At 47.4% G+C, this 26965-nt stretch overlaps 3 protein-coding genes across 4 annotated transcripts in view; 2 read left to right on the forward strand and 1 right to left on the reverse strand.

The window, feature by feature from the left end:
• Positions 1–3637: 3637 nt before the first annotated feature.
• fgfr1op2 (FGFR1 oncogene partner 2) lies at positions 3638–25697 on the reverse strand. Of its 2 annotated transcripts, XM_069904452.1 has the most exons (7): positions 25615–25668; positions 18059–18242; positions 17579–17715; positions 11087–11204; positions 8792–8934; positions 6776–6889; positions 3638–4481 (listed from the first exon to the last, which is right to left on the reverse strand). In XM_069904452.1, exons 3-7 carry the CDS (start codon positions 17711–17713, stop codon positions 4347–4349), a joined length of 645 nt encoding a protein of 214 aa, XP_069760553.1. In that variant the 5' UTR covers positions 17714–17715; positions 18059–18242; positions 25615–25668; the 3' UTR covers positions 3638–4346. The 2 variants fall into 2 exon arrangements, with proteins under 2 accessions (XP_069760553.1, XP_069760552.1); XM_069904451.1 differs by lacking the exon at positions 18059–18242 and having other exon boundaries at positions 25615–25697.
• Positions 22868–24775, forward strand: LOC138745247 (protein qua-1-like). The gene is made up of 3 exons (XM_069902309.1): positions 22868–22872; positions 23555–23667; positions 24030–24775. Exons 1-3 carry the CDS (start codon positions 22868–22870, stop codon positions 24773–24775), a joined length of 864 nt encoding a protein of 287 aa, XP_069758410.1.
• Positions 25698–25849: 152 nt separating the features above from the next.
• Positions 25850–26965, forward strand: part of slc17a8 (solute carrier family 17 member 8) — a 59935-nt gene continuing 58819 nt past the window's right edge. The window contains exons 1-2 of the mRNA XM_069904453.1: positions 25850–26265; positions 26444–26583. The gene's annotated coding sequence lies outside the window, so the exon portion shown is untranslated. The remainder of the gene's footprint in view (positions 26266–26443; positions 26584–26965) is intronic.

The raw sequence follows: 26965 nt of genomic DNA on the forward strand, positions 1-26965 counted from the left end.
CCACCTGCTGGTTTGACCCCACACCCCGAGTATATATTATGAAAGGTTAAGAACGGCCAGAGTCGAAAGGGTGGAATGTTTTCTGCACCTTTTCCATCTTAATGACATTCTTCCTCTGGGGCTGGGCCACTACAACTACATTCCAATGCTCTCTGTCCAAGGAGGCTCTGGGGAGCAGATGTTGTGGTTCTGCTGTTCTTGTCTTTGTGCTTTGCCTTTTTAAGTTTGTGATGTTAAAAACAAAGATATGGTGGTACATTCTGAACAATTTTTGTTCAAGTATTAACACTAGTTATTGCACTAGTTCTGCCTGAACGATCTCCAAATCTTGCTACCCACAGTATGGACTCCTACATTTGCTGAATGGAAATGGATGTTAGACTGGAAAGGCCAACATGATCAGTGAACGTCCCTCTTTCCTTGCAGAACGAAGATCACTGTTCTTTGGTCCTGGTCCAAGAATCCAAGAGGTTCGCCATAACTCAAATACTCTGTCATTGCAAAATTTGCACTGGCCTAGGAATCTTTCCTATACCCTCCAATGGAGAAGGGTTTGTCCTCAATTGTTTTCATTGGGCCCTTTGGACTTTACTGTTTAAGGTGGTGTTTTATTTCCATTAATTTCTATTTGCTTGGGTCCAAGGAACAGTGGGCGATTTGAAGTTCTGAATGTTGACTCAAGGTAACCTTTTTCCAGGAAAATTCAAGATTCTTTTGTCATATGATAAAACAGATGTAATTTTAAAAGTTGGACATACAGCACGGTAACAGGCCTTTTCAGCTCATGAGTCCGTGCCGCCCAATTGAATGGTGGGAGGAAATTGGAGCCCCTGGGGATAATCCATGCAGATACAGGGAGAACGTGCAAACTCCTTACAGCGTGGGATTCAAACCTTAGTCCCAATCGCTGATGCTGTAACAGCATTGTGCCAACTGTGACATGAACTGTGGTGCTCTAAATGTATTATTACACAAAATTGCATTTAGTCTGCTGGAAAACTGGCAAAGATTCACCGTCAGCAGAAATAGCCTCTTACAGTCAGGGAAAAACAAAAGGGACCTCCTTCAGCATTGGTGTCCATGGATTTGCCTCCAGCGCTCCTCACTGCCTCTGCAGCCATTCTCTCCAGTTCAGTTCAAACCATCGGCAGCCCGAGCTCGTGGGAGATCAAACCTCGTTGTGTGGCCAGTGGCCCATGTCAATTTAGACCAAGATGCAGCTGGCAGATTCCTCCCAATTCCTGTGGACATTAATAGGTTGGATAAATGTCCTGTGTTCGTTCGCTGCTGGTTATTTATTTGAATTTGTGCATCTCCCAGTTGCAATGTGATACAGGTACACAATCCTTTATCTGGAATACTTGGGGGACACTGTTCCGAATTTTGGATTTTTCCGGATTTCAGAACAAATGCCAGCTGCCCCAAACTTAAGCCCACCCAAATTGTGCTGCCGAATCCACCCCTTCCAGTTGCGCTGACGTCTCTCGCCCCCTCACTCACCCAAGTCGCGCTGCCGTCTCTTCCCCCCACTGCCCACCCGAGTTGCACTGCCGTCTCTCCCTCCGCCCAACCTAGTTGCGCTTCTCTCTCTCTTCCCTCCCCCTCCCTCCATTGTACCAGCACCAAGAAAAAAAAATGCTGTTTTTTAAAAAATTTTTGGAGCTTTCTGGATTTTAAATGTCCAGATAAAGGATTGTGTACCTGTAGTTTAAAACCAAAACAGTGAACTTAATCCCTGCAACCACACCTGTAGTACTGCAGCACTGATTACAAGGCCTCAGCTAAACATTGATCTGATAGGATGGTCACAGTTACTGGAGGTCGGAGTCAATGTAACATTGGGCAGGGGGAAGGGTTATTTTTTTCAAACTCGAGGAAATTTGAAGGAATGAATGCACGTCCACTCCTGGTTCATGCAAAAGGTTGATGAATGCGGCCTGGAACTAATATTTTCCTATCTGCTGCTTGAATCTAGTGAAGTGGGAGGGTGTGCCATGCTGATTCAACCACTTTATCAACGCTCTTGGCTAAGTCACAACACTTGTGCAAATAAAAGGCTTTCCCTGTTGGTGGATTTTTGAACTCTAAATCAATGCAGTGAGTGACCTGAACACTGCATGCACTTGGTCCTGCTCACTGTGGACCAGCTATTGGTCTCCAGCTCTAGAATTGGTCATTGCTGTACAAATCAGAACTGTTTTACATTCTGCTTGATCCCACAACCTGCATTCTCCTGGTCACCAGCAGAGGACACATGTACACCTTGTATGGTCATGGCAAATCCAGCACATGTACACCTTGTATGGTCATGGCAAATCCAGCACATGTACACCTTGTATGGTCATGGCAAATCCAGCACATGTACACCTTGTATGGTCATGGCAAATCCAGCACATGTACACCTTGTATGGTCATGGCAAATCCAGCACATGTACACCTTGTATGGTCATGGCAAATCCAGCACATGTACACCTTGTATGGTCATGGCAAATCCAGCACATGTACACCTTGTATGGTCATGGCAAATCCAGCACATGTACACCTTGTATGGTCATGGCAAATCCAGCACATGTACACCTTGTATGGTCATGGCAAATCCAGCACATGTACACCTTGTATGGTCATGGCAAATCCAGCACATGTACACCTTGTATGGTCATGGCAAATCCAGCACATGTACACCTTGTATGGTCATGGCAAATCCAGCACATGTACACCTTGTATGGTCATGGCAAATCCAGCACATGTACACCTTGTATGGTCATGGCAAATCCAGCACATGTACACCTTGTATGGTCATGGCAAATCCAGCACATGTACACCTTGTATGGTCATGGCAAATCCAGCACATGTACACCTTGTATGGTCATGGCAAATCCAGCACATGTACACCTTGTATGGTCATGGCAAATCCAGCACATGTACACCTTGTATGGTCATGGCAAATCCAGCTGGCGTCTTAGTCTCTGAAATTTAAGATTTTAAGTTTTTAAAATTTAAATTTAGACATTCACCATGGTAACAAGCCATTTTGGCCCATGAATCCACCTGGTGTGTTTTGAACAGTGGGAGGAAACCAGAGCCGCCGGGGAAAACCCGTGCAGTCATGGGGAGAACGTCCAAACTCCTTACAGACAGTGCGGGATTTGAACCCTGGTCCCATTTGCTAGTAATGTGTGAACTGCTACGCCAACCGTGCAGCCCGGGGCCAGGTAGAATAGTCAGTACCACAAGACATGGCTGTGTCCCTTTATTTGTCTGCCCACCACCCCCTGAAAAACGTGTCCTTCATAGTACATGCTCTAGTTTTAGATACCCCTATCCTGTGGAAAAGACTGACCATTTACCTCCTCTTCCTCCTTTACTCCAGGGGAAACAGCTGCTCCCATTCCCCATAACACCCAGCCTTCTTGGTCTGCTCTGCCCACCTTCCAACTTGATCTCTGCCCTAGAGCTGGGCCACCCAAAACTGCACATGATACTCAATGTGGTTTCACCAATGTCTTGTCCAGCTGTAACGGGACCTCCCAGCTCCCTCCCTCCCTGATGAAGGCGTGTGCCCAATACCTTCACTGTCCTGTGTTCAGGAGGGTGAAGGTGTAAATAGTCCACACCCATTTACAGGACCAGTGTGACATTATATTTAATCAATCTTTATTAAAGCAAAAATATACACATCCACAGACACCATATTGTACAGATATTATGGGATTAACAACCCCCAATCCAATTTACTGATCTCACATTGTGAATAATCTTGGTTTTAAAAAATAGAACATTCTGTAGACTTGAAAGAATGCACTCCATACAAACCTTGTTGGAACAACCCATGAATGAACCACTTCCACTCTGCACCAGGTCAGTTTAATATTTACCTAATTTGTGTAATCGTAAAGTTTGACAATCTCTTTCCTCACTCACCACTACACACATATTTTACATTATAAATTATTTTTATACAGAGATGGGTATTTCAGTTCAATAGTTACAAAGGGTAATAGTGAACTGGAGATTGCTTCGTTCCCTGAGGCCTGTGCTGGTGCAAGCAGCAACCTTTGCTTCTCTGGCAGTCAGACGGGTAGAATGAGGCCAGAGGAATCCCTGAACTAAACAGAAGATGCTGGCCACATCATACAAAACAAGTGAACGTATTTTGTTTTCTCCAAAAGAACAAAGTCAACCATGCAAAGCAAAATAAGCAACTTTTGTCAGTTTAATTAACTAGCCACCCAACTCATTTAACTTTAGACATTAACAGTAATGTTTGTATTGGCTCAGTCAGCCTGGGATAAAATGTTCAACACCGGTGGATTAATACATGGAAGCTGGTGGGTCTGAGTGATCTCTCAGCTCTTCCGCATGCTGAGCTTGGCAGTCGTTACTAATCCAGATAATGACCTATTTTCTAATGCGTCTTCCTTCAAGCAGTAAAATGATTCCTTGTTTATCTGCAGCACTTCTCTCAGACCTTTGTTCTCGAACTGCAAAGAAATGATCACGGCTGATAAGCAGATGTCACATTTGACAGTGGAAGTAAATATAAAACAGAACAATGCTGTCCTCAGAGTTTAAAGTGGAGAGTGAGGGGGAAAGGTGTGCCGTTAGGGTGATGTGGACCACCAATTCACTACCTTTCTTCTGACAATAGGACCCCTTCCATGAGAAGTAGGAAGTTAGTTGGTTTCTTCCATACTTCTGACGACATTTTTGATTCCCTCCTGAAATGTGCTGTGGCCCCATGGGGGGGGGGGGGGGGGGTGGGGAAGTGTCATAGTGTACAGAATGGCTGATGAGAGGGTACTACTTTGAACATTATACAATCCTCAATGTTGTGCCAATCTACATATTCCTACCAAAAATACTAAACCCTCCCTACCTCGTACCACTCTATTTTTCTTCCGTCCATGTGCCTGTTTAAGAGTCTCCATCACCACCTTTGTCAAGGCATTCCAGGCACCTACAATTCTGCGTTTTAAAAAAAAACTTACTCCTGACATGTCCCCTAAACTTCCCTCCCCTCACTGTGTACACGTCCTCTGGTGTTTGCTGATCCTGCCCTGGGAAACTGGCACTGGCTGACCCCCCCCCATCCATGCCTCTCAGAATCTTGCAGACATCTTCTTCACTCCAAAGAGAAAAGTCCCAGCTCTACTCACCTTGCCTCATAAGACATATTTTCTACTTCAGGCAACGTCCTGGTAAATCTCCTCTGCACCCACTCCGCAGCCTCCACATCCCTCATATAAGGAGGTGACCAGAACTGAACACAACACTCCAAGTGTGGACTTGCCAGATTGGTCGAGTTGCAGCATGACCTTGCAACTCTTGAACTCAATCCCCTGACTAACGAAGCCCAACATCCCATAGGCCTCAACTATCCCATCAACAGGATAGTTGACCCAGGCTCAGGGATCTTGATGCCTCCAGTTGATCTGAACATTAGAAGACACCTTTGGGCTGCTCTTTACTGTAGGTGCCCTGGAATCACAATGTGCACACTGGGTATACAGTTGGGATGTTCTCCACCTACCTCAGCAGAAGGGCCTCAACTCCTTCAACTGTGATTTTGAGCGCCAGGTAGAGTTCACACGTGATTATGTGGGTTTCTTGCAACCAAAGGTGTGCAGGTTGGTTTGTATACGTGTTAATAGCAAAGAGATGCAATAGATGGGTGTGTGGGAAATACGAGGGCCAAGGGGGCTGAAGGCATTGCAGAGTTGGAAGTGAGCTTAAGGGGCCGAATGAGCCATGCAAGAGGAATGACACTTGTAGAGCAAAATCAGTTCTGTGAAAAGGGTCTTACAACTGCAAACCTGACTGTGTCCACTGGAGTGATGTTTCTAGGGAGTTTTTAAATGGATCTTTAATAGTAGCATATTTACTTACAGAGCAGTACAGCACACGGACAGGCCATTCAGCCCACCATATCTGTGCTGACCATCCCATCTGCCTCCTCGTAGTCCGTATCCCTCCATTCCATACATACAAAGTGAAGGTAGAAAGGTTTAAGGGAGACATCGGGGTAAGATTTTGTTTTAGAGTTGTGGGTGCATGGAATTCCTTGCCGTGATGATGGTGGAGGCTGAACATTAGGGGCGTTTAAGAGACTTCTAGACAGGATGGAAGAAGAAGGTTTCAATATTTTTTTTGGGGGGGGGAGGAAGATAAGTATTTATAGGTCAGCCCAACATTGTGGGCCAAATGGCCTGTATTGTGCTGTTAGGTCCCTGTTGCCTTGAAGCCCCATGGACACTTGTCCTCCTGGTACCCAGTTCCAGGCACCCATTGCCCCTGTGCAAACAATGCCTTAAAATTTCTCCCCTCATTCAAATCTACACCCACCCTGGAGAAAAAGACAGACCAAGGAACTGCTCACATTAACCATCCGAGTATGTAGAAAACAATATATTTATTTATTGGAATAGATGAGATACTTCTCCTGCCTATCTCTTGTTTGTGTGTTACGTCTGGGTGTGTCTGTGCGTTTTGCACTGGAGAACGTTGTTTCTTTGCGTTGTTACACAGTGACAATAAACTTGGACTATTATCAGTACCTCACATCATTTTATAAATTAGATCAGGTCTCTCCTCAGCCTCCGATGCTCTCAGCAAAACGGTCCAAGTTTGCTTAGCCTCTCCTTACAGAGAGGTTCTCTAATCCAGGCAACTTTCTGACATCATAGAATCGATGTGGGGTTGGTGGCTGACAGTTTGTACATTGAGAAACAGGAGAAACCAATACCGGGGGTGGGAAAAGAGTGAGTTACGCACTTACCTCTAACTGGATAATCCGTTCCTGTTCTTTGAATAGTCGTTGCTCATCTATTTCAATGGCTTTCCTCATCACCGTGGCCATCTCATTGATCTTATCCACATGCACCTGGAGTTCCTGTGGGGGAGCAAAGACCATTCATCAATGCTGCACTGCTACTCCCCACTGAGAACGGAGCTAGCAGTTCAGTGCACATTTATAATGGGCCAGATCCAGACACTGGACAAAGTAAAAACACGATGCTGGAGAATCTCAGCAGGTCAAACAGTGTATAGAGCAAAGATAACAATACATTACCAATGTTTTAGACTTGAGACCTTCATCAAGGAACGAGCAAAATATCGGCAGGCAGCCGAAGATAAAGATACGTAACCAGCGTTTCAGGCTTGACGAGTACGTGTGGCTGCAGAGGTTTGGGCACCCGCCTAATTTTTACGTACCTTGATGAAGGGCTCAAGACCAAAATGTTGGTTTTGTATCTTTATTTTTGCATTTTAAAGGACACTGTTTGACCTGCTGAGTTTCCCCAGCGTCATTTTTTTTAACTTTATAATGTGTAACACTTTATAATGTGTTCAGAGTTTACAGTTGGCCAGACACCTTTGGCTAATGCATGGGACTGGTCATGATGGTGCACCCCGGATACTCCGACAGCTCCCCTTACTCCCATGACCATCCACAATGAAATCGATTGGTTGCAGCAGGATCTGAACCCAGGTTCAGAGGGAGGCCCTTCACCAGCACTGCACACTCCATGGTAGCAGCTCAACACCACCCTTGATGGTGATTAAACACGTTGGGCTTCTCAGTTATTTCTAGAGAGAAGAGTTGTCCATGACGAAGATTTCCATTACTGTTTAAACTGAAGTGGACGAGTGTTAATACCTTTCTGGTGGCTTTGGTGGGTATCTAACAACGGCAAGAAGATGGTGTTGTCTCCGAAAGGTTGCTGCATTTTTTCCTGACAATACTACAAAAGTATTCACTTGCTACAAAAACATGACATATCTATAAAGGAGATGAATGGTGCAGTGACCACACAAGGCTCTGTATGAATGATCTACAGCATCTATGGACCTGGACTTGTGCAATCAACACCAGGTTTTTGCCAGTGTTCCAAATCAAGTTCCCCCAGAGAAGGTGAGGTAGGGGTACAGAGCCCTCAGTAAAACATCAGTTACTGCAGAAATAAAACTGCAGGGTTTGGTGACAAACAAGTGGCCCATGGGTACCAGGGCCCGATGATGCCGATGGCGAAGCAGGGGCTCCCGAAGGGCCTCAGGTGTTGACTGTATCAGGGACTGGGAACCAGGAGCTTGGGGTCACCGCTAGAAAGGACAGGAGTATATTTTTCTGCAGAGGTTACGGGAGCGCAGGAGGGAATCTGTGCACACTTAGTGTCTCTAGAGGGACTCTTGCTTCTCTCTCTCCAATTGATGGGGGCACTGGGTTTGTGTCACCTCTTTGTGCCTTTATAGCAGACAAATGTCGATGAGGTTTGTGTATTACGTACATGTCAATTAAAGAATCTTAAACAACTGTGAGATTCAAAGTGGCAGTGGTTTTACTGACAGAAATTGTAGAATGATGTAGACTGCAGGCCATTCAGCCCACAATGCTAGCTAGCTGGGAGGAGTTTCCCAATTATTTCCAAGTCCTTGCTTTTCCCACCACCTCCTCCTCCCCCCACCCCCCATATTTTGCGCAGTCCTGAATACCATGGTGGAGGGGGGGGGGGGGGGGTGGGGGGTGGCACACAAGGCCACAGCTACTGTAGAGAGGAAAGCAAATGTGAATGTCCTGGGTTGAGACCCTGTGTTTTGATGGAATAGGGAGGGAAGCCACCTGGTACAGAGGTGATGGTTTGGGGGGGGTGGGGGAGAAGGGATGGTGAGACAGGGATCAGGAGGTGAAATCCAAAGGAGTTCCTTCCTTCTGTGAAACATTCTTGTCACATGAAGCAGTTAAAAGGCACGACAACACAGAGGACAAAGGGAAGGGAGATGTGCTGCCACCTACCTTGGAATGCTGTTCCTTAAGACTGGTGATTACCACAGGGTCATCCTTCTTGCTGGCCATCAGCAGTCGGAACATCTGCTCTCTGTACTTGCTCATGATGAGCTCCAAGGCCGACTGATGTTCCTCCAAAGATGTGCGCAACTCTAGGAACACGAGATCACAATGACAGCTGAAGTGGTCTGGTAACACTGCCCCTGTCGGAGCAGCCTGCTTTCACGGAGCTTCTCCTAACCCGAGAACAGGAGTGTCTGAAACACAGTAACTTGTCCTGCTCCACTCACATCAAGGCCACAGCCAAGATTAAACATAAATCATCTTTCCACTCAACCCTATAGGCCTACAATCCAGAAGGAAAGTGATAAAGTGGTGGGCTCTACACCAAGGGTAATCTTGCACAGGATTGATAGCATAAATGCTGGGGACCTTAACAAGGTTAAGCACTACTGAGGAACTCCAGAATGGGTCCAACAAAGGAAACATCTTGACAAAACAATGCCCAGAGTGAAACACTAAAGTCTGCAGATGCTGTGATTGTAGTCAAAACAGAAATGCTGGAGAAACACAGCGTCAAAGGAGGTCAAGGTCTAGAACTGATGTTTCGGGCCTGAGTCCTCCTTCAAGGCATGAGTAAAAAGCAGCCAGGTGTCTGAATCCTTTCCCACCAATCAGCCCCTTGGGACCCACTCCTGTGACCTCAGGAAATGCTACACGCACCCACACCTTCTCCCTCACCATCATTCGGGGCCCCAAATAGTCCTTCCAAGTGAAGCGAACCTTCACTGGTGAATCTGCAGGGGTTGCCTACTGCTCCCATTGTGGTCTCTACATCAGAGAGACTGGATGCAGACTGGGAGATCACTTCGCTGAGCATCTCGACTCTGTCCACCACAATAGTGTGGATTTCCCAGCGGTCACCCATTTCAATTCCCCACTCATTCCCTGGTTAACATGTTGTCCATGGTTTCACACAGAGCCAGACTGAGGCCACCTGCAAATTGGAGGAACAACACTTCATTTTCCGACCGGGCTCCTTTCAACTGGATGGTATTAACGTCAACTTCCCCAGTTCCCGCTACCACCCCCTCCACTCTTTCCTCATGTCTCCATTCCTCTAGCTTTTTCTTCCCTTTTCCCTCTGTATCCTTTCCCCCAGCTCTGCTTCCACAGAGCACCAGACAACCCCCCCCCACCCCCCACCATCAACTCTCATCTTTCCTCTCTCTTTTGCCCTATTCATATTCAATTAACACCTTTTGCCTGTTGACCTGTGCCCCTCCCTACACTTTCTTCCCTTCTCCCCATCCCCAGCCTTTTAATTCAGGCAACTGAATATCCTAATATGTTGAAAGTAACATGGATGGGGTCCATGAACCTTCAGCCCTATTATGCCACTTACGTGGGTGGTGTCTACAACATCCACAACAATTGCAGAACATGACGTATCCTTTAAAAGACAAAAGTCTGGTAGGTTTAGCCAAGAAAAGGCAGGAGGAGTGGAGCATGGATAGGTTGAGGCAAATAGCTATTTTTGAGCCATTTTCTACTTGAGGGCAGGGACAGGCAATGAATGCTGGCCTCGCCAGCCTGTAAAATAAATAGATTTAGACAGGTATGGGCCAAAGTCATAGATCTGGCTTGGTCAGATGGGCTGAAGGGCCTGATTCTGTGCTATAGAACTGCATGAAAATTAAATTAAAACCTCAATTTTTGATTAAAATCTCTCAAATATCTAATGACCTGCACCTTGAAGCTTCCAGCTGCCCACCATTAGTCCTGCCTCCTATCCACAAGGCGATGGGGAGGGACACAAGGAACTTTCCTTTCTCCCACATGCAAAACTGCTCCCAGTCTTGTTCCAAAATAGCCGAAATGGAAGTTTCCATTTTGAGATACACACCAGAGGACATGGGTTAAGGGTGAAAGGGGAAAAGTTTAGGGGAAACACGAGGGAGAACATCTTGAAACAAAGAGTGGTGGAAGTGCGGTACAAGCTGCCAGCTGAAGTGGCGAATATGGGTCCAATTTTAACATGAGTGCAAAATTTGGACAAGTACATGGATGGGAGGGGTATGGACTGGGTGAAGGTCAGTGGGACTAGGCAGAAGAATGGATCAGCAGGGAGTAGAAGGGTTTGTTTCTGTGCTGTAATATTCTATGGTTTGTACTCTCCTGGTTCTGGAGATCCCATCAGAGGAATCAGAAACTTCTTTCCCGCTTCAAGCACCCCACCTGTACCTTCAGCGTCCTGAAGCCTTGTGCAGGGTAGCCATGATGGGTTGGAAGGTGAAGACCCACCTTTATTTTCCTGCTGCAGATCCCGGATCTGCCGGTTCTCCTGCTGGATTCCCATCACGAGCGTGGAGCGAGGCCGGTGCCTGGCCACCTCATTCAGCTCCTGGATATTTTCCTGATACTGAAAATGGCCCAGAGGGAGGACAAAGATTAACATTTCCCTCGGACACAATCAATAGAAAACATCTCAAATGAGTCTGCCCTGAAAATAGGTCACGGAATCCCTCCCCGGCAGAGCAAGATGGCGATTCAGCCCATCTACTTCTTTCCACATTTCTCTGATCTTTCTCTTTAGCCATTCAATTCTCATTTGGGAAAACAAGGCAGCAAAGATAAAGATTCAGAACTATGTTTCAAGCTCAAGCCCTTCATTAAGATGTGAGCAAAACAAAGTGGAAAAAGAATGTCATCTTGGGTAACAGAGGAAGTTCCCCAGGTGAGGAACCCACAAAGAGTTCTCAGGTCAGGCTGCTGATGGCCTGAAGTCAAAGGTCTCACACCAGGCTGTGAGGTGCTGGAAACTGGCTTGTGAGAACTAGTTATCAGAACTGGGATTTGGGGAGGGTGTTGAGAGCAAGAAGGGCTTCCAAAGGGCCCTGGGCATTGAAGGCTTCCTCATTGTTGTAGGCTTGGATCTGAGTTCAGGTGGCCGATGGTTTGGACTGAACAGGAGTTTATGAAAGCTGCAGATGAATCCACGGACTCTGGGGGCCTCTCTTTTGCTTAACTTTCTCTGATACTGAAAGAAGTGCCGGACATGGCTAATGGTGAATCTTTGTCTGCCTTTCAGCAGACTAAAGGCAGTTTCATGTAATATTACATTTTTGTTTCATTACATGACAATAAATAGTATCTGATCTGCTAACAGAAAGCTTTTCCCCTACTTGTGTTGAATGGTGCAGCAAGAATGACCCACTCCACTCCTATTTTCTACATTCCTGTGTTTATAAATATCATGTTAGAATATAGAACATGATTGCTTTCCATACATCCAGGGCACTTTTCCCTTCCTCATCCACATAATGATGCTGTAATCATTTGCCTGCATTAGTCCTGGATCCCACTCTGCCCTGTTAAAAAGCTTCTTGCATGCAAAATGTGTAGAAAGTTTGGAAGTTTTTACTGCAAATCAAAGTCAAGGCCAGATCAATGGTTAATTTGAAATCCGTAACTGGCAAATCTTCGTTAACCGACGGCATGAAGGAAATTGGGAAAAAGGTGGGAACGCAACTTGGCCTTTGATCAGCTAGAAGAGCAATAAATGGGATAACAGACTCAAAAATCTCCTCCCTGTGGGCCTGTGCCCCCCCCCACTGTTTTATTCAAGCACCTGCCGACATTTTGCTCACACCTTAATGAAGGGTTTGAGCTTGAAAGATAGTTCTGTATCTTTATCTTTGCTGTATAAAGGACACTGCTTGATCTGCTGAGTTTCTCCAGCATCATGTTCTTACTCAAATCGCTCCTCTTGTTCCTGTCCTTAATTATCAGTCAGATAAAAAAATCTCCCACCAATGAAGGCACTTGACAGGGGTGGGGTGGCATGGGGATGACCTGAAGTCAAAGGACTCACACCAGGCTGTGAGGTGCTGGAGACTGGCTTGTGAGAACCAGTTATCAGAACTGGTAATGGTGAATGGAGTTGGAAAGCATCCACAAAACAATGCTGGGGAAGATACTGAACAGTTCTACCTCCTGCAGACAGCACACCCTCAGAGTGCAAGGCATTCACTGAAGCAAGAGGCACCACATCACTGCTCACATTCACAAATACTGAACAGTTAGAACCACTCACGATAAGTCTATTAGCCTGAGGGTGGAACATGGTATTTGTCTAGTCTGTATGCTGTGGAATCACAACATGTCCCTGCTGACAACAAGTACAAGAAGCCTTCATTCTGCATAGTTTAAAATAAGACATCATTATCTCACTGGAATATAGAAGCCAACTGCCAAACCAAGACGCCGGCATACCATCTTCCCTGTTGTTGAGGGCCCAGAATCCAAGCTTGAATCTTACAGTGCCCTTTAGGACCCCAGCAAGGAAATGCCTTGGCACCCAAGTTTGCAATTTTGGGAATTCTCCACTCCAGACAGCTACAAGGTGTTCAATGTCATTCCTTTTGGGCATTATGGGCTCGGGTTAATGTTGGGTAGAGATGGAAGATCAGCTGTGATCTTTCCGAGTGGCAAAATTTACCAGTAATTCTCCACTCTTTCTACTGTCCTTTTTTGTCTCCTGCACATTCTATCTTGTCCCTGCCTGATTGTAGTGCACGTTTACTCACCTTGGGACCAACTGTGAGATCCTAGTCTGGCTGCACACGAACAGGGCTGCACTTCAATATTCAATCATAGATCATTAGGTGTTTTGGAATGGATCAGACTCCAAAGATATCATTCCTTTTACTCTATTACAGCAAATAGCACCCGTACCCACCATTAACTGGAAGCTTCCCTCCACCAGTACTTTTCTCTTGTTACTGTACCACGGAAAATGCACTCACATTGAGAGATTTATCACTTTGGGGTTGTGGAAATAGTTTGAACATTTTATATGCTGCCGATTACTTTCTGATGGTTTCTAAGCGACTGTCTCCTCATTGCACTGTGTAATTTTGATTGCTTTAATTTTGAGTAGCGGCTGAACAAGTCCTCTATTAATCAAATTGTTTTGTGGATGCTTTCCAATTCCATTTACAAATTCTAAACGTTCATCATTTAGCGGTGTGGCTCATTTAGTTTAAAATAACCTTGCAACAGTTAAAAGTGAGCATCAATAACTCAGGCTTACATTGGAAGTGGCCTCTGTTCATGTCACATAATGACCGTCACTGGAAAGATTACATCCCAGGAGAGGTTCCTTCTTTAATATATTCCACATTCTGCCACTTATGCCTTCAGTTAACTTTCTTTGTTAAAAGCTTATCCTATTTGCAAACTGCTTGTGAAGGAATTGCCGTTCCTGAAGACGATGCTCACCAGTTAGTTCAGGAAGTGGGCAGACTAAGAAGATTAATTTAGAACCAAAATATTTCTGGCCTCAAAACTTCCATTAAGTCACTTTTATTCAGGAAAGCATTAACAATATACACACACAACTCCAGCAAACAGAGAAATCCCAAACAGGAGCAAAACACAAAGGTGAGAGAATGGCAATACCCAATGAACACTGACAAGCATAGTATATGACAAGGTGGTATATGGTGTAGAAACTTATCCCAGCCAAATCAAATTAGTCCCATTTGCCTGCAATTTAACCTATAACCCTCTAAACCTTGATAAAGGGGCTCAAGCCCAAAACGTTGATTATGTACCTTTATCTTTGCTATATAAAGGACACTATTTGACCTCCTGAGTTTCTCCAGAATCATGTTTTTACTTCAACAACGATCCCTGCAGATTTTTGTGTTTTACTGGCTTCTAAACCTTTTCTGTTCATGGATGTCTAAATGTTTTTTAATGTTCCAACTGTGTAGAAGGTGCCACTCAGATCCTGTTTAAATCTTTCCCTGCTCACCCTAAACCTATGCTATCGAGTTTTAGATGACCCCTACCTTAGGAAAAAAAGCTATGACTATTTACCTTACCTCTGCCCCTCAAGATTTGATAAACATCTACAAGGTCACCATCAGCTAACGATGCTCCAAGCCCCTGCCTATCCGGGCTCTCTTTATAATTCAAGCCTACCAGTTTCAGTAACCTTCTTGTGAACCTTTCCTTCACCCTTTCTAGCTTAATATCTTTCCCATAGTTGTGCGACCAAAACCAGGCACAATAGTTCAGATGCAGGGTACAGTTGTCCCTGCTCCTGTACTCAATGCCCTGTTTGAAGGCAAGTGGGCAAATACCTTCTTCACCACCCTGTTTACCAGCGCCACCCTTTTGTGGAACTCAGCCCCTGTACCCCGAAGTCTCTGTTCTACAAGACCTCTCCAGGGCCCTACCATGAAAGTCCTGCCCTGGTTTAACTTGTGAAAGTGCAAATCTTTCACTTGTCCAAGTTAAATCCCATCCCATCTGCCATTCCTAGGCTCACTTTCCCAGTTCATCCAGATCCTGTTGTAATCTTAGATCACCTTCTTCACTGTCCACGACACCTGCAAAGTTACTAACCCTGTTAACTACATTGCCATCCGAGTCGGTAACCAAGATGAACATTACAGTGGACCCAGCACCAATCCCTGTGGCTCAACACTGGGATCTGAGTAACAACCCTGTACAACCACCCTGTCTCAAGCCAATTCTGTATCCAATTGGCCAACTCACACTGAATCCCATGCTGACAGTCTACCATGTAGGACCTTGTCAAATGCCTTACCAAGGTCCATGCAGACAACCTTCACCACCTTGTTCTCTTCAATCTTCTTGGTCGTCTCCAAAGAAATCTCAATCATGACTTCCCCCGATGGTTCTCTCAATGTTTATGTTTGCTGAGTGAGGATTTCCTGTGTTCAAGGTGAGAGCTAAGAGCCAGGGACCAGAGAACCCACGTAGTACCCACATATAGTGACCACACTGAGCATAGAACACATCACAGGAAATTAACAAACTTGTAGACTCCAGTTCTTGTAACTTCCAGCACAGAGGACAAAGGCAACTTTATGTTGGGAGTGCCACCCACAGACTTGTTGCACAGCTATAACACTATTCCAGTTTGGACACAGCAACAGCTTTCACTGATCACCACTGCATCGAATATTGTGGGTTACTCCTGATGGAACATCGTCATATGGACAGCAAGGGGTCTCACCACCAACTTTTCAAAGCAACTGGACATGGACTCAAGCTAATACAGTAAAAACCCCTGTTATCCAGAATTTAAGCAACTATGGCACAGACTAGAAGGGCCAAAGGGCCTGTTTCTGTGCTGTAAATTTCTATGGTTCAAACGGCAGCTTCAAGCAACCAGCAAAAAAACAAAAGAAAATAAATAGATTAAAAAATCCTAAAGTTTTAAATTGGAGCGTCTCACTGTTATTTTGCCAATCATGCAGCTAGAAAATTCACTTATCTGGCATCAATCAATTGCCATAGGTGCAAGATACCAAGGTTTTACTGTACTTCCAGGTCACGAGTGAACGCAATGATCATTTTTCAATGAGAGGAAGTCTAACCACCTGCCTTTGACTGTGTGGGGCGGGGGGGGGGGGGTATTATCTCCACCAATAATATCCTGGGGATTCACCATGAATCAAACTTCATTGGGCCAGCAGTCTTGTGGCAAATTATAGACAGGCAAACTTGAAGCAAGTGGCTTACCTCCCGAGATTCCACATTTTCCTATCATCAACAAAGTACAAGCCAAGAGGACGATGAAATAGTCTCCACTTTCCTGGTTGTGGTCAACTCCGAACATGCCAAATAAGTTCAATAACATCTAGGAAAAAGCAGCCTGCTGACATCCCGTTTATTGAGCTAAATGTCCAGTGGCTCCAGCATGTCCTGCAGTTACTCATGGGGTCTACTCCAATAGCACCAACCAAAGCCACGACCTCAACCAACAGAACACCAGCATCCCTCCAAGAAATAAACGATCCTGACTTGGAACTACTTTACTAAATCCTGGGACTCCTTGCTCAATAGGCACTGCAGGAAGATCTGCACTACCAGGACTGCAGCTGTTCAAGATGGGAATTCCCAACTTCTCAAGGGCGATTGAGAACAATATAAACTGGTCCTGCCACATGTACCCAGATTGCACAAAAAAACCAAGAATGTAGCCTAAGACATTAGTGAAGCCAAATTTGGAGGTTTATGCACAGTTTTGGTCACCGAACTGCAGGAAAGATATCAATTAGATTGAAAGAGTGCAGAGACGATTTACTAGGATGTTGCCGGGACTTCAGGAACTGAGTTAAAAGGTTAGGACTTTATTCCCTGAAGAGTAGAAGAATGAGGGGAATTTGATCGAGGGATTTAAAATTATAAGGGGGACAGAATAAATATAGATCGGATTTTTCCACTGAGGGTCAGTGAGTTACAAACCAGAGGACATAGGTTAAGGATGAAAGGGAAAAAGTTTAGGGGAACATGAGAGGAAAACTTTTTCACACAGAGTAGAGGGAGCGTGGAATGAGCTGCCAGCTGAAGTGGTGAATGCAGGCTCAATTTTCACATTTAAGAATTTGGACAGACATGCGCATGGGGGAGGTATTGAGGGCTATGGTTGGGATGCAGATCAGTGGGATTAGATAAAATAATAGTTCAACACAGACTAGAAGGGCCGCAGGGCCTGTTTTTGTGCTGTAATGTTCTATGGTTCTAATTCATGGCATTACGTTACAAGGGATGATCTGAACAAATGCAAGACAATTTCATTGTTGTCTATGTATACAATTTTGAAACATAGAATTCAAGAATTCCAACCAGGAGGCTGACGATACAAGTAATTATCACCACTTTTATTATGAACTGAAGGACTTTTATTTTCTTTTTCATGTTATTTTGTGGTAGGGTTCAGAAGATGAAGGTCACAGCAGAATAACCACTCACCTGCTTCATCGCCTCCACCCGCTTGTTAAGTGCGGTGGTCTGCTCGATTAGAGTCTCTGCTGCATTGTCGTGCTCTTTCAGTCGTTCCACCAGTGCTTTTGCATCTGCCAGAACCTTCTCTATGGTACAACTCATTTCTGCAAAAGGATAGATTGTGTTACTTTACACCTGATGAAATGACTCAGGAACATCCCAGAAATAGTAGATTTCCCACACAATAGACAACTGTGGTATGGAACTGCACTGCAGTCAGTGGTGGTGTTCAGTCCATTGTTGCTGTGTTGGCTTCTTGGATGAACTGAACTAGTTCATCACGTTCAATATAGCAGAGAATATTCCTTCAACACTGGAGAAAGTGGTCATTCTCTGGAATGAGCATAGGGGCCACTGCACGATTCGTTCATCAGGGTGAACTTGGTCAGTTGCTTTACATTACTATTGCTCGATTGAGAAATGATGGTTGTGCAAGAGAATACTCGCCAAGTTCCGGAACCACAGGCAGTCGAGACCTTAGTTGGTATCAATGAACCACAGTTCAGATGCAGCAGACTCGTTGGTGCTGAGCTGGGGGTGGCTGGCATTGCCGTGGTCCTGGTGTGGGATATGAACGTGCTTCTCACAAAGGACGGAGCGTTGCCTATTGTAAAGAAAATCTTCCAACTGCCTGTTGAACAGATATGGGCAGAGAAGTGACACAGAGTTTAATCTGGATGTTTGTGAGGTGATGCACTTTGGCAGGTCAAATGTATGATGAGAACAGTGGCACAGCTGGCACGGCGGTTACAGCGCCAGCGATCGGGATTTGCAACCTGCTCTGTCTCTAATGAGTTTGTTCATCCAAGCCATGTCTGCAAGGATTCCAGTTTCCTCCCACCAATCAAAATGGTTCGGGCATTGTAGGTCAATTGAGCGGAACGGGCTTGTGGGCCAAAATGGCCTGTTCCTGCTCTGTATGTCTACATTTAAATGGCAAGGCCCTTTAGACCACTGACATACAGAAGGATCTTAAAGTGGTGACACAAGTGGTTAAGGTGATAAACTTGCCTTTGCATTGGGTCTGGAAGTCAGGAAGTCATGTTGCATCTGCATGAAGCTTTGGAAAGCGCAGGAGGTTCACCAGCTTATTGTCTGCATCAGAGAGTAGGAGCTACAAGGAAAACGTGGATAGTTTTCTGTGGAGGGTCAGAGACTGAGGGGAGACCCCACAGAAATATATAAAAAATGTGGCACTGATGGGGTAGAAAGGATTTTTCGCCAAAGGTGAAAATGTCAATATTAGCGGGCACAGTTTAAATGAGATGAGGTTTTTGTTTATATATGGTGGTAGGAACACTGCTAAGGGAGGCAGTGGAAGCAGATAGGAAGGCAATGTTTATTTAGATGACATATGAACAATTAGGAAATAGACAGGAATGGACCATGTGCAAGCAGAGGTGCAGTTTAAATTAGCATCATGGTCAGCACAGAAACTGTGGGCTGAAGGGCCTGTTCCTATGCTATAAAGTCCTATGCTTCAGAGAAACATTTAACGACAAGAATCCACTGGAGCAGCAGATATCCTCTTGTTTTCAAACCAACAGCACTACCACACAAATTAGCAGCCCACATATTGGTGTTCCATTTCAGTGGGCGTTTGTTTGAAAGTTGTAGCTGATGTAAAACCCGCAGCATTAATGGCTCACAGCAGGCATCAGTACAATTTTTAACAAACACTGGCAACACCATCGATCCCCAAGAAAAATATTATCCACCCATCCTCTCCAAGTTTTCTTTAATGCTTTGCGAGACAGTGCAAAGCCCACATTTATTGGTCTTGAGCTGCTTGCGTGGTTGTTAATTCAATGACAATTCTGTGGGCGCACACGTGAATCTAGAACTACAACGTATCCGCTGGAGGAACTCAGTGAGTCGAGCAGCAGCTGTGGGAGAAAAAGCACGGTCGAAGATTTGGCCCAGAACCCTTCATCACATCTCGATGAAGGACTCCACCCTAAAATGTCGACCATTCTCTTTCTCCCGTGGATGCTGTTCGACCCGCCAAGTTCCTCCAGCAGATCATTTTTTGCTCTAGATTCCAGCGCCAGCAATCTCTTTTGACCCCTTTATTTTGTGAATGCCATTCATCACAAAAGCAGAGGCAACAGATATTCCTAATGAAGGAACCATGATTTGGAAACCAAAACACTGCAAACAACCAAGCCCTGAACAGTGTTGAGAAACGTGGTGTGAAACAGATGTGTGTGTTAACTGAAGCATGAAATTTAATCCCAAAACAAGGAAATCCGATGTTGCACGTTCACGAATCAATGAGGTGCCGAGGCAAGGGTCAGGATGCCAAACTTTGTAGGAACGAGACCCACAATATTTAGACAGACAGCATGGTTACAGGCCCTTTTGGTCCATGAGTCCGTGCTGCCCAATTGACCTACACCCCATTCGTTTTTGAAGTGCGGGAGGAAACCGGAGCCCCCAGGGAAAACCCACACAGGCATGGGGACTCCTTACTGATTCAATTGCTGGCGCTGTATCAGCATGGCGCTAACCATCCTGCCCAAACAGGAACATCAGGAACCAAGGAGAATACACAAAAGTGCTAGAGAAACTCAGTGGGTCATGCAGCATCGATAGGAAGCAAATATACCTATAATATGCCACCTGGGCACTCTTGAACCAAATGGCATTAATATCGCCTCCATTTTATGTTAGGTCCCTCTCCGGTCTCTCTTTTCCCATCCCTCTGTCTCCTTTCCTCCAGCTCAACACCCCCTTCCCTCTCCATTCACAGAGCCACCCCCTCAACTTTTTTCTCTTCTGCCCACCCCTTCTTATCTATGTATGGTTTTTTACCTGTGCACCTCCCCCCACCTTTTATTTCAAGGCCCTGCCTGCTTCCTGCTTATACCTTGCCCAAAATGCAAGTTACCCTTTGCTTCCTCTGGATGCTGTGTGGCCTGCTGAGTTTCTCCAGCACATTTGTGTATTACGCTACAATCACAGCCTCTGGAGACTTTCCTATTTAACTCTAGGAGTTTGAATAAAAGCAAAATCTAATTTGTACCTGCACTGGAAGCAGGTGCACATTGGTCATTAGTTTGTTCTCTGGAATGTCAGGGTGATGCATGAATGAGCAGCTGAGCAGTTGAGGAGAATGAGGGATGATCCTTATCAAAAGTAACATTCTGAAGAAGTCTGACAGGGTGGATTCTGGGAGGATTCTTTCCCTCGAGACAATTTCAGAATAAAGCATCATCCTGTTAATGTGGAGACGAAAAGGAATTCCTTCTTTACCCCAGAAAGCACGAGAGGAAGAAATATTAAAAGATACTCAAGACAGACAATGGCAGACATTTGAACTGTAAAGCAGTCGAGGGTTAGGGGGAGAGTGTGGAAAGTGGAGAGGCTTAGCCTGCATCAGCAATGATGTTATTGGATGGCAGAACAGGTTCAAAGGGCTGAATGGTTTTGTCCTGCTCCTGTTTCTATGATCTTATGTTCCACTGCTCAATAGAAACATAAAAACATAGAAGATAGGAGCAGGAGTAGGTCATTCGACCCTTCGAGCCTGCTCCACCATTCAACGAGATCATGGCTGATCTTAAAGTTCAGAACCCCGTCCCTGCCTTCTCTCCGTAACCTTTAATACCCTTATACTGAAGAAATAGATCTAATTCCCTCTTAAATAGATTTAATGAACCTGCCTCTACTGCCCTCTGTGGCAATGAATTCCACAGATTCACCACCCTCTGGGTCAAGGAATTCCTCCTCATCTCGGTCCTAAATGGTTTGCCTATTATCCTCAAACCATGGCCCCGGGTTTTGGATTTTCCCATCCTTGGAAACATCCCATCTGCATCCATTCTGTCCAGTCCTGCCAGAATTTTATAGGTCTCTATGAGATCCCCTCTCAATCTTCTAAACTCCAGCGAGTACAATCCCGATTTGCACAATCTTTTCTCCTAAGTCATTCCTGCCATTCCAGGGATCAGCCTGGTGAATCGCCTCTGCACTCCCTCCATTGCAAGAACATCCTTCCTTAGATAAGATGACCAAAACTGCACACAATACTCCAGGTGGGGTCTCACCAAGGCCCTGTACAGCTGCAGTAAGGTATCCTTGTTCCTAGACTCAAACCCTCTTGATATGAAGGCCAACCTACCATTTGCCTTTTTAACCGCCTGCTGTACCTGCATGCTCGCCTTCAGAGACTGATGTACAAGTACCCCTAGGTCTCTCTGCACTTCCCCATCTCTTAATCTATTGCCATTCAAATAGTAATTCAATCTTGACCAATGGCTCATGCAGTAAGTGCTCTCGGTTTGACCTTCTTCTACTGTTCAATATTCAAATCAACATTTAACAAGAACCAGCCAATGTGAATAAGTGTCATTGGCTTGAATCAACTGGTCATTAAATTTATAACATTTAATTTTTGTCATGGGCAGCATTTTTTGTGGCAACTAAACTGCATAAGTATCAGCAAATAATCCAAAATGTTCCTGTGGAATTGAAGGCAGTTCTTTGATTCAATCCTGAAGCACACTGTTCCTGTGCAATGAAGAATCCTCCTGCCATTATCAAATCCCTGAGTGAACCCTCATCCTAGTAAAATTATGTTGTTAAACAAGAAAATCTGTAGATGCTCTGATTGTATTTTACACAAAAATGCTAGAGAAACTCAGCAAGTTGTAAATTGGAGGAGCAACGTCAATATTCTGTCTGGGCACTCTCCAACCAGATGGGATTGACGTCGACTTCTCTGGTCCATTGATTATTCAATTTATTGTCCTGTAATAAAATCAGTGTCATATTACATGAAATTGCTTTTGCCTGCTGTAAGGCAGACAGATTTGCCTGAAGCGCCTCTTACAGACAGAGAAAGAGAAGCAAAAGAGAGTTCCCTCCCAGGGTAACCAAGTATCCGTGGATTCTCTTCCAGCACTCCCGCAGCCAGAGTCCAGTCCAACCATCAGCAGCCAGAGCTCAAGATCCGGACCTCCGATACGATTAGGAACCCTTCAGTGCCCTTGGCACCCTCTTGCATTCCAGTTCCATTACCCAGTACCTAGTTTCAAGCCCGTCTCTAGCAGTCCAGCCTTGTGCGAGTTCCTTGGCCACAGCTTGCAAGGGTTCCTCGTCTTGAGTCACCAACAGCCCTCTATGCTGCATGACTTGCTGAGTTTCTCCAACATTTTTGCGCAAATCTAGTAAAATTATGTTTCCTTTGCTCTGCACCAGCATCTCTCTAACTCCACCCTTAAGTGCAGTTTCTACTGTTGTACTGTACGATGCATGGCGTGTCCAGTCACTCACAACACAATATTCACAACTGCACATTGGGATGTAACAATAAACAAAGAACAGTGCAGCACCATACAGGCCTTTCTGCCCATGATATTGTTTCAACTAAAATAAATCTACTCAACAATCAGCCCTCATCCCTCAGAGCCCATAACCCTCCAATTTTCTTACATCCATATGTCTATCAAAGAGTCTTTTAAATGCCCCTCTATTGTACCAGCCTCCATCATCACCCCTGGCAATGCATTTTATAGTGAAGCGAACAGAACTGAACACAATATCCTAAGTGCTGTCTAACCAGAGTTTCATCGAGCTGCAACATTACCTTCAGCTTGAATGGAAACTATCCAATGACTTGTTTTCGTCACTCCCATCACAAAGTCATATTACATCTTCAAAGCATTTTAGGACAAGGCAATCATTTTTAGACATCTATTTTTGCTACAAATAACTTGCTAGATTTCTTCAGAACTATAAATGAATTGATGTCTCAATGATCTAAACTTTGAAGAAAGTTACTCTACAGTGTATTGATTTTAACTAAACCAAGATTCCAACAAAACATGAAACTATGTGAAAAATACAAGCAGCCATTCTGATGAAGGGTGCCTGAATGAAACTTCACTCTATCCAGATGCTGTCTGACCTCTTCAGTTACTGCTTTCTCCAAATTTGAAGACAGATTTTTGTTATCACTGACAGTACATTGCATGCCCTGGTAATCAATCATTCAAAATTTGATGCAGAGCATTCCAAAGCGATTACAGGACTGGAGGGGGGCAGGAAACAAGGTGAGGGGACGGTGGGGGGGGGGGGTGAGGGTGAGGGGACGGGACGGGGGGGAGGTGAGGGTGAGGGGACGGGATAGGGGAGGTGAGGGGGAGGGTGACGGGACGGGATAGGGGGAGGTGAGGGGGAGGGGGATGGGAAGGGGGGGAGGTGAGGGGGAGGGGGACAGGACGGGGGGGAGGTGAGGGGGACGGGACGGGGGAGGAGGTGAAGGTGAGGGGACGGGGAGGAGGTGAGAGTGAGGGGACGGGACGGGGGGGAGGTGAGGGTGAGGGGACGGGACGGGGAGGAGGTGAGGGTGAGGGAGGGAGGTGAGGGGACGGGACGGGGAGGAGGTGAGGGTGAGGGGACGGGACGGGGGGAGGGCGACGGGACGGGGGGAGGGCGACGGGACGGGGGGAGGGCGACGGGACGGGGGGAGGGCGACGGGACGGGGGGAGGGCGACGGGACGGGGGGAGGGCGACGGGACGGGGGGAGGGCGACGGGACGGGGGGAGGGCGACGGGACGGGGGGAGGGCGACGGGACGGGGGGAGGGCGACGGGACGGGGGGAGGGCGACGGGACGGGGGGAGGGCGACGGGACGGGGGGGAGGGCGACGGGACGGGGGGAGGGCGACGGGACGGGGGGAGGGCGACGGGACGGGGGGAGGGCGACGGGACGGGGGGAGGGCGACGGGACGGGGGGAGGGCGACGGGACGGGGGGAGGGCGACGGGACGGGGGGAGGGCGACGGGACGGGGGGAGGGCGACGGGACGGGGGGAGGGCGACGGGACGGGGGGAGGGCGACGGGACGGGGGGAGGGCGACGGGACGGGGGGAGGGCGACGGGACGGAGGGAGGGCGACGGGACGGGGGGAGGGCGACGGGACGGGGGGAGGGCGACGGGACGGTGGGAGGGCGACGGGACGGGGGGAGGGCGACGGGACGGGGGGAGGGCGACGGGACGGGGGGAGGGCGACGGGACGGGGGGAGGGCGACGGGACGGGGGGAGGGCGACGGGACGGGGGGAGGGCGACGGGACGGGGGGAGGGCGACGGGACGGGGGGAGGGCGACGGGACGGGGGGAGGGCGACGGGACGGGGGGAGGGCGACGGGACGGGGGGAGGTGAGGGGGACGGGACGGGATGGGGAGTGAGGGGAGGGGACGGGGGAGGAGGTGAGGGGGAGGGGGAGGGGACGGGGAGGAGGTGAGGGGAGGGGACGGGGGGAGGTGAGGGGAGGGGACGGGGGGAGGTGAGGGGAGGGGACGGGGGGAGGTGAGGGGAGGGGACGGGGGGAGGTGAGGGGACGGGGGGAGGTGAGGGGACGGGGGGAGGTGAGGGGACGGGGGGAGGTGAGGGGAGGGGACAGGGAGGAGGTGAGGGGGAGGGTGAGGGGACGGGGGGGAGGTGAGGGGGAGGGTGAGGGGACAGGGGGAGGTGAGGGGGAGGGTGAGGGGACAGGGGGAGGTGAGGGGAGGGGACGGGGGGAGGTGAGGGGAGGGGACGGGGGGAGGTGAGGGGAGGGGATGGGGAGGAGGTGAGGGGAGGGGACGGGGGAGGAGGTGAGAGGAGGGGAGGAGGTGAGGGGATGGGGGAGGGGACGTGGGGCAGGTGAGGGGAGGGGACGGGGGGATGGTGGGGGGCGGGGGGGAGGTGAGGGGAGGGGACGGGGGGAGGAGGTGAGGGTACGGGGGAGGGGACGGGGGGAGGAGGTGAGGGTACGGGGGAGGGGACGGGGGGAGGAGGTGAGGGTACGGGGGAGGGGACGGGGGGGAGGAGGGGAGGGGACGGGGGGAGGAGGTGAGGGGACGGGGGAGGGGACGGGGGGAGGAGGGGAGGGGACGGGTTGCAGCTTTGGGCCCGCACCAGTCCCTGTGAGGCCGCCGCGGGGACCCTGTCCCCGTTAGTTTTTTTTGGGGGGGGAAGGGGTTACCTCCGTCTCTGTCCCCTCCCGCTGCCCCTCTCACCTCATCGGACGGCCGCTTCCATGAGCTTCCCGGCACCCCGAGCGCCAAACGGAAGGACCGGCCTGCGCACGCACTGCTCCCCGCGCGATGCCTTCTGGGCGTTGTAGTTTCCGATGCATTCTGGGCGTTGCTGTGTTTGATGCTCCCTACTGCGCACGCGGACAGCCCAGCTTTGACCTCCAGAGCACTGGGGGCGCTGCAGCGAGCCAATCCTTTTGCCCTTGACTCACATGGAGATGGGAGATGAGAGAGTTATGAGGCTAAATGTGGAGTCTTGTGTGCAGTTTTGTTCACCTGCTCTCGGTTCAGATGCCTTGCCGTTCCTGGCCGATCATGTCTCCCCATCCGACACTCCGAATTGTAGTGGTTACCTGCCTTGATCCTCCTAAGGTGTTAATTAGGGTGACCAGACATCTGAGTTTAGGCTGGACCGACCGGCTTTGTTTCATCCAGCGCCACTTCGAGCCGGATGATCATTTTCACCCCAAATGGAGGCCAAATAAAGTAGCAGAAAGGCATGTTCCCGTTAAATGCGATGTGCACGGCCATGTTTCTTCTCACCCACATGCGTGGTGAGCGGGAAGTGTGACAGTGGCGCACCTCCCCCACCAAGAGAGGTTCTGACGCTGACCCTGCATGTCCTCCATTTTGGTACGTTTGAAATGGCCATCCTAATTAATCCATCTATCGTTTTCATTCTCTGACCTTCCAGTTTTCCAGTTGTAACTAAACGTTCTAATGTATTTCTTCGCATGATGTGTCCAAAGAATTTTGATTACTGTTTTCTGAATCTTTTAAGTAATGTTCATTTTATTTTCATTCTTTGTAGAACTTTGTTATCCTGTCCACATATGATATGCATAGCATTCTTCTGAGAAACCACATCTCTGCTGCAATGATACTTTTTTCCATACATTTGTGATGGTCCATGACTCGCAGCTGTACTTCAATATAGGAAGAATGTACCAGGTGAGAGTTCTAAGGAGGATGTCCATTGCTATTTTCTTGTTCATTAGGATGTTTTTCATTGTTCTTGGTATTGCTAACTACAGAAAAGTTATCAATAAGATAGAAAGAGTGCAGAGATTTACTGGGATGTTGCTCAGACCTCAGGAACTGAGTTACAGGGAATGGTTAAACAGGTTAAGACTTTATTCCCTGGAGCATAGAAGAATGAGGGAAGATTTGATAGAGGTATTTAAAAATTATGAATGGGATAGACAGAGTAAATGTAGATAGTCTTTTTCCACTGAGGGTAGGTGAAATACAAACCAGAGGAAATGGGTTAAGAGTGAAAGGGGAATAGTTTAAGGGAACTCTTCACACAGAGAGCAGTGGTAGTGTGGGACAA

This window comes from Narcine bancroftii, chromosome 11, assembly GCF_036971445.1.
Source record: "Narcine bancroftii isolate sNarBan1 chromosome 11, sNarBan1.hap1, whole genome shotgun sequence".
Classification (NCBI taxonomy): Eukaryota; Metazoa; Chordata; class Chondrichthyes; order Torpediniformes; family Narcinidae; genus Narcine; species Narcine bancroftii.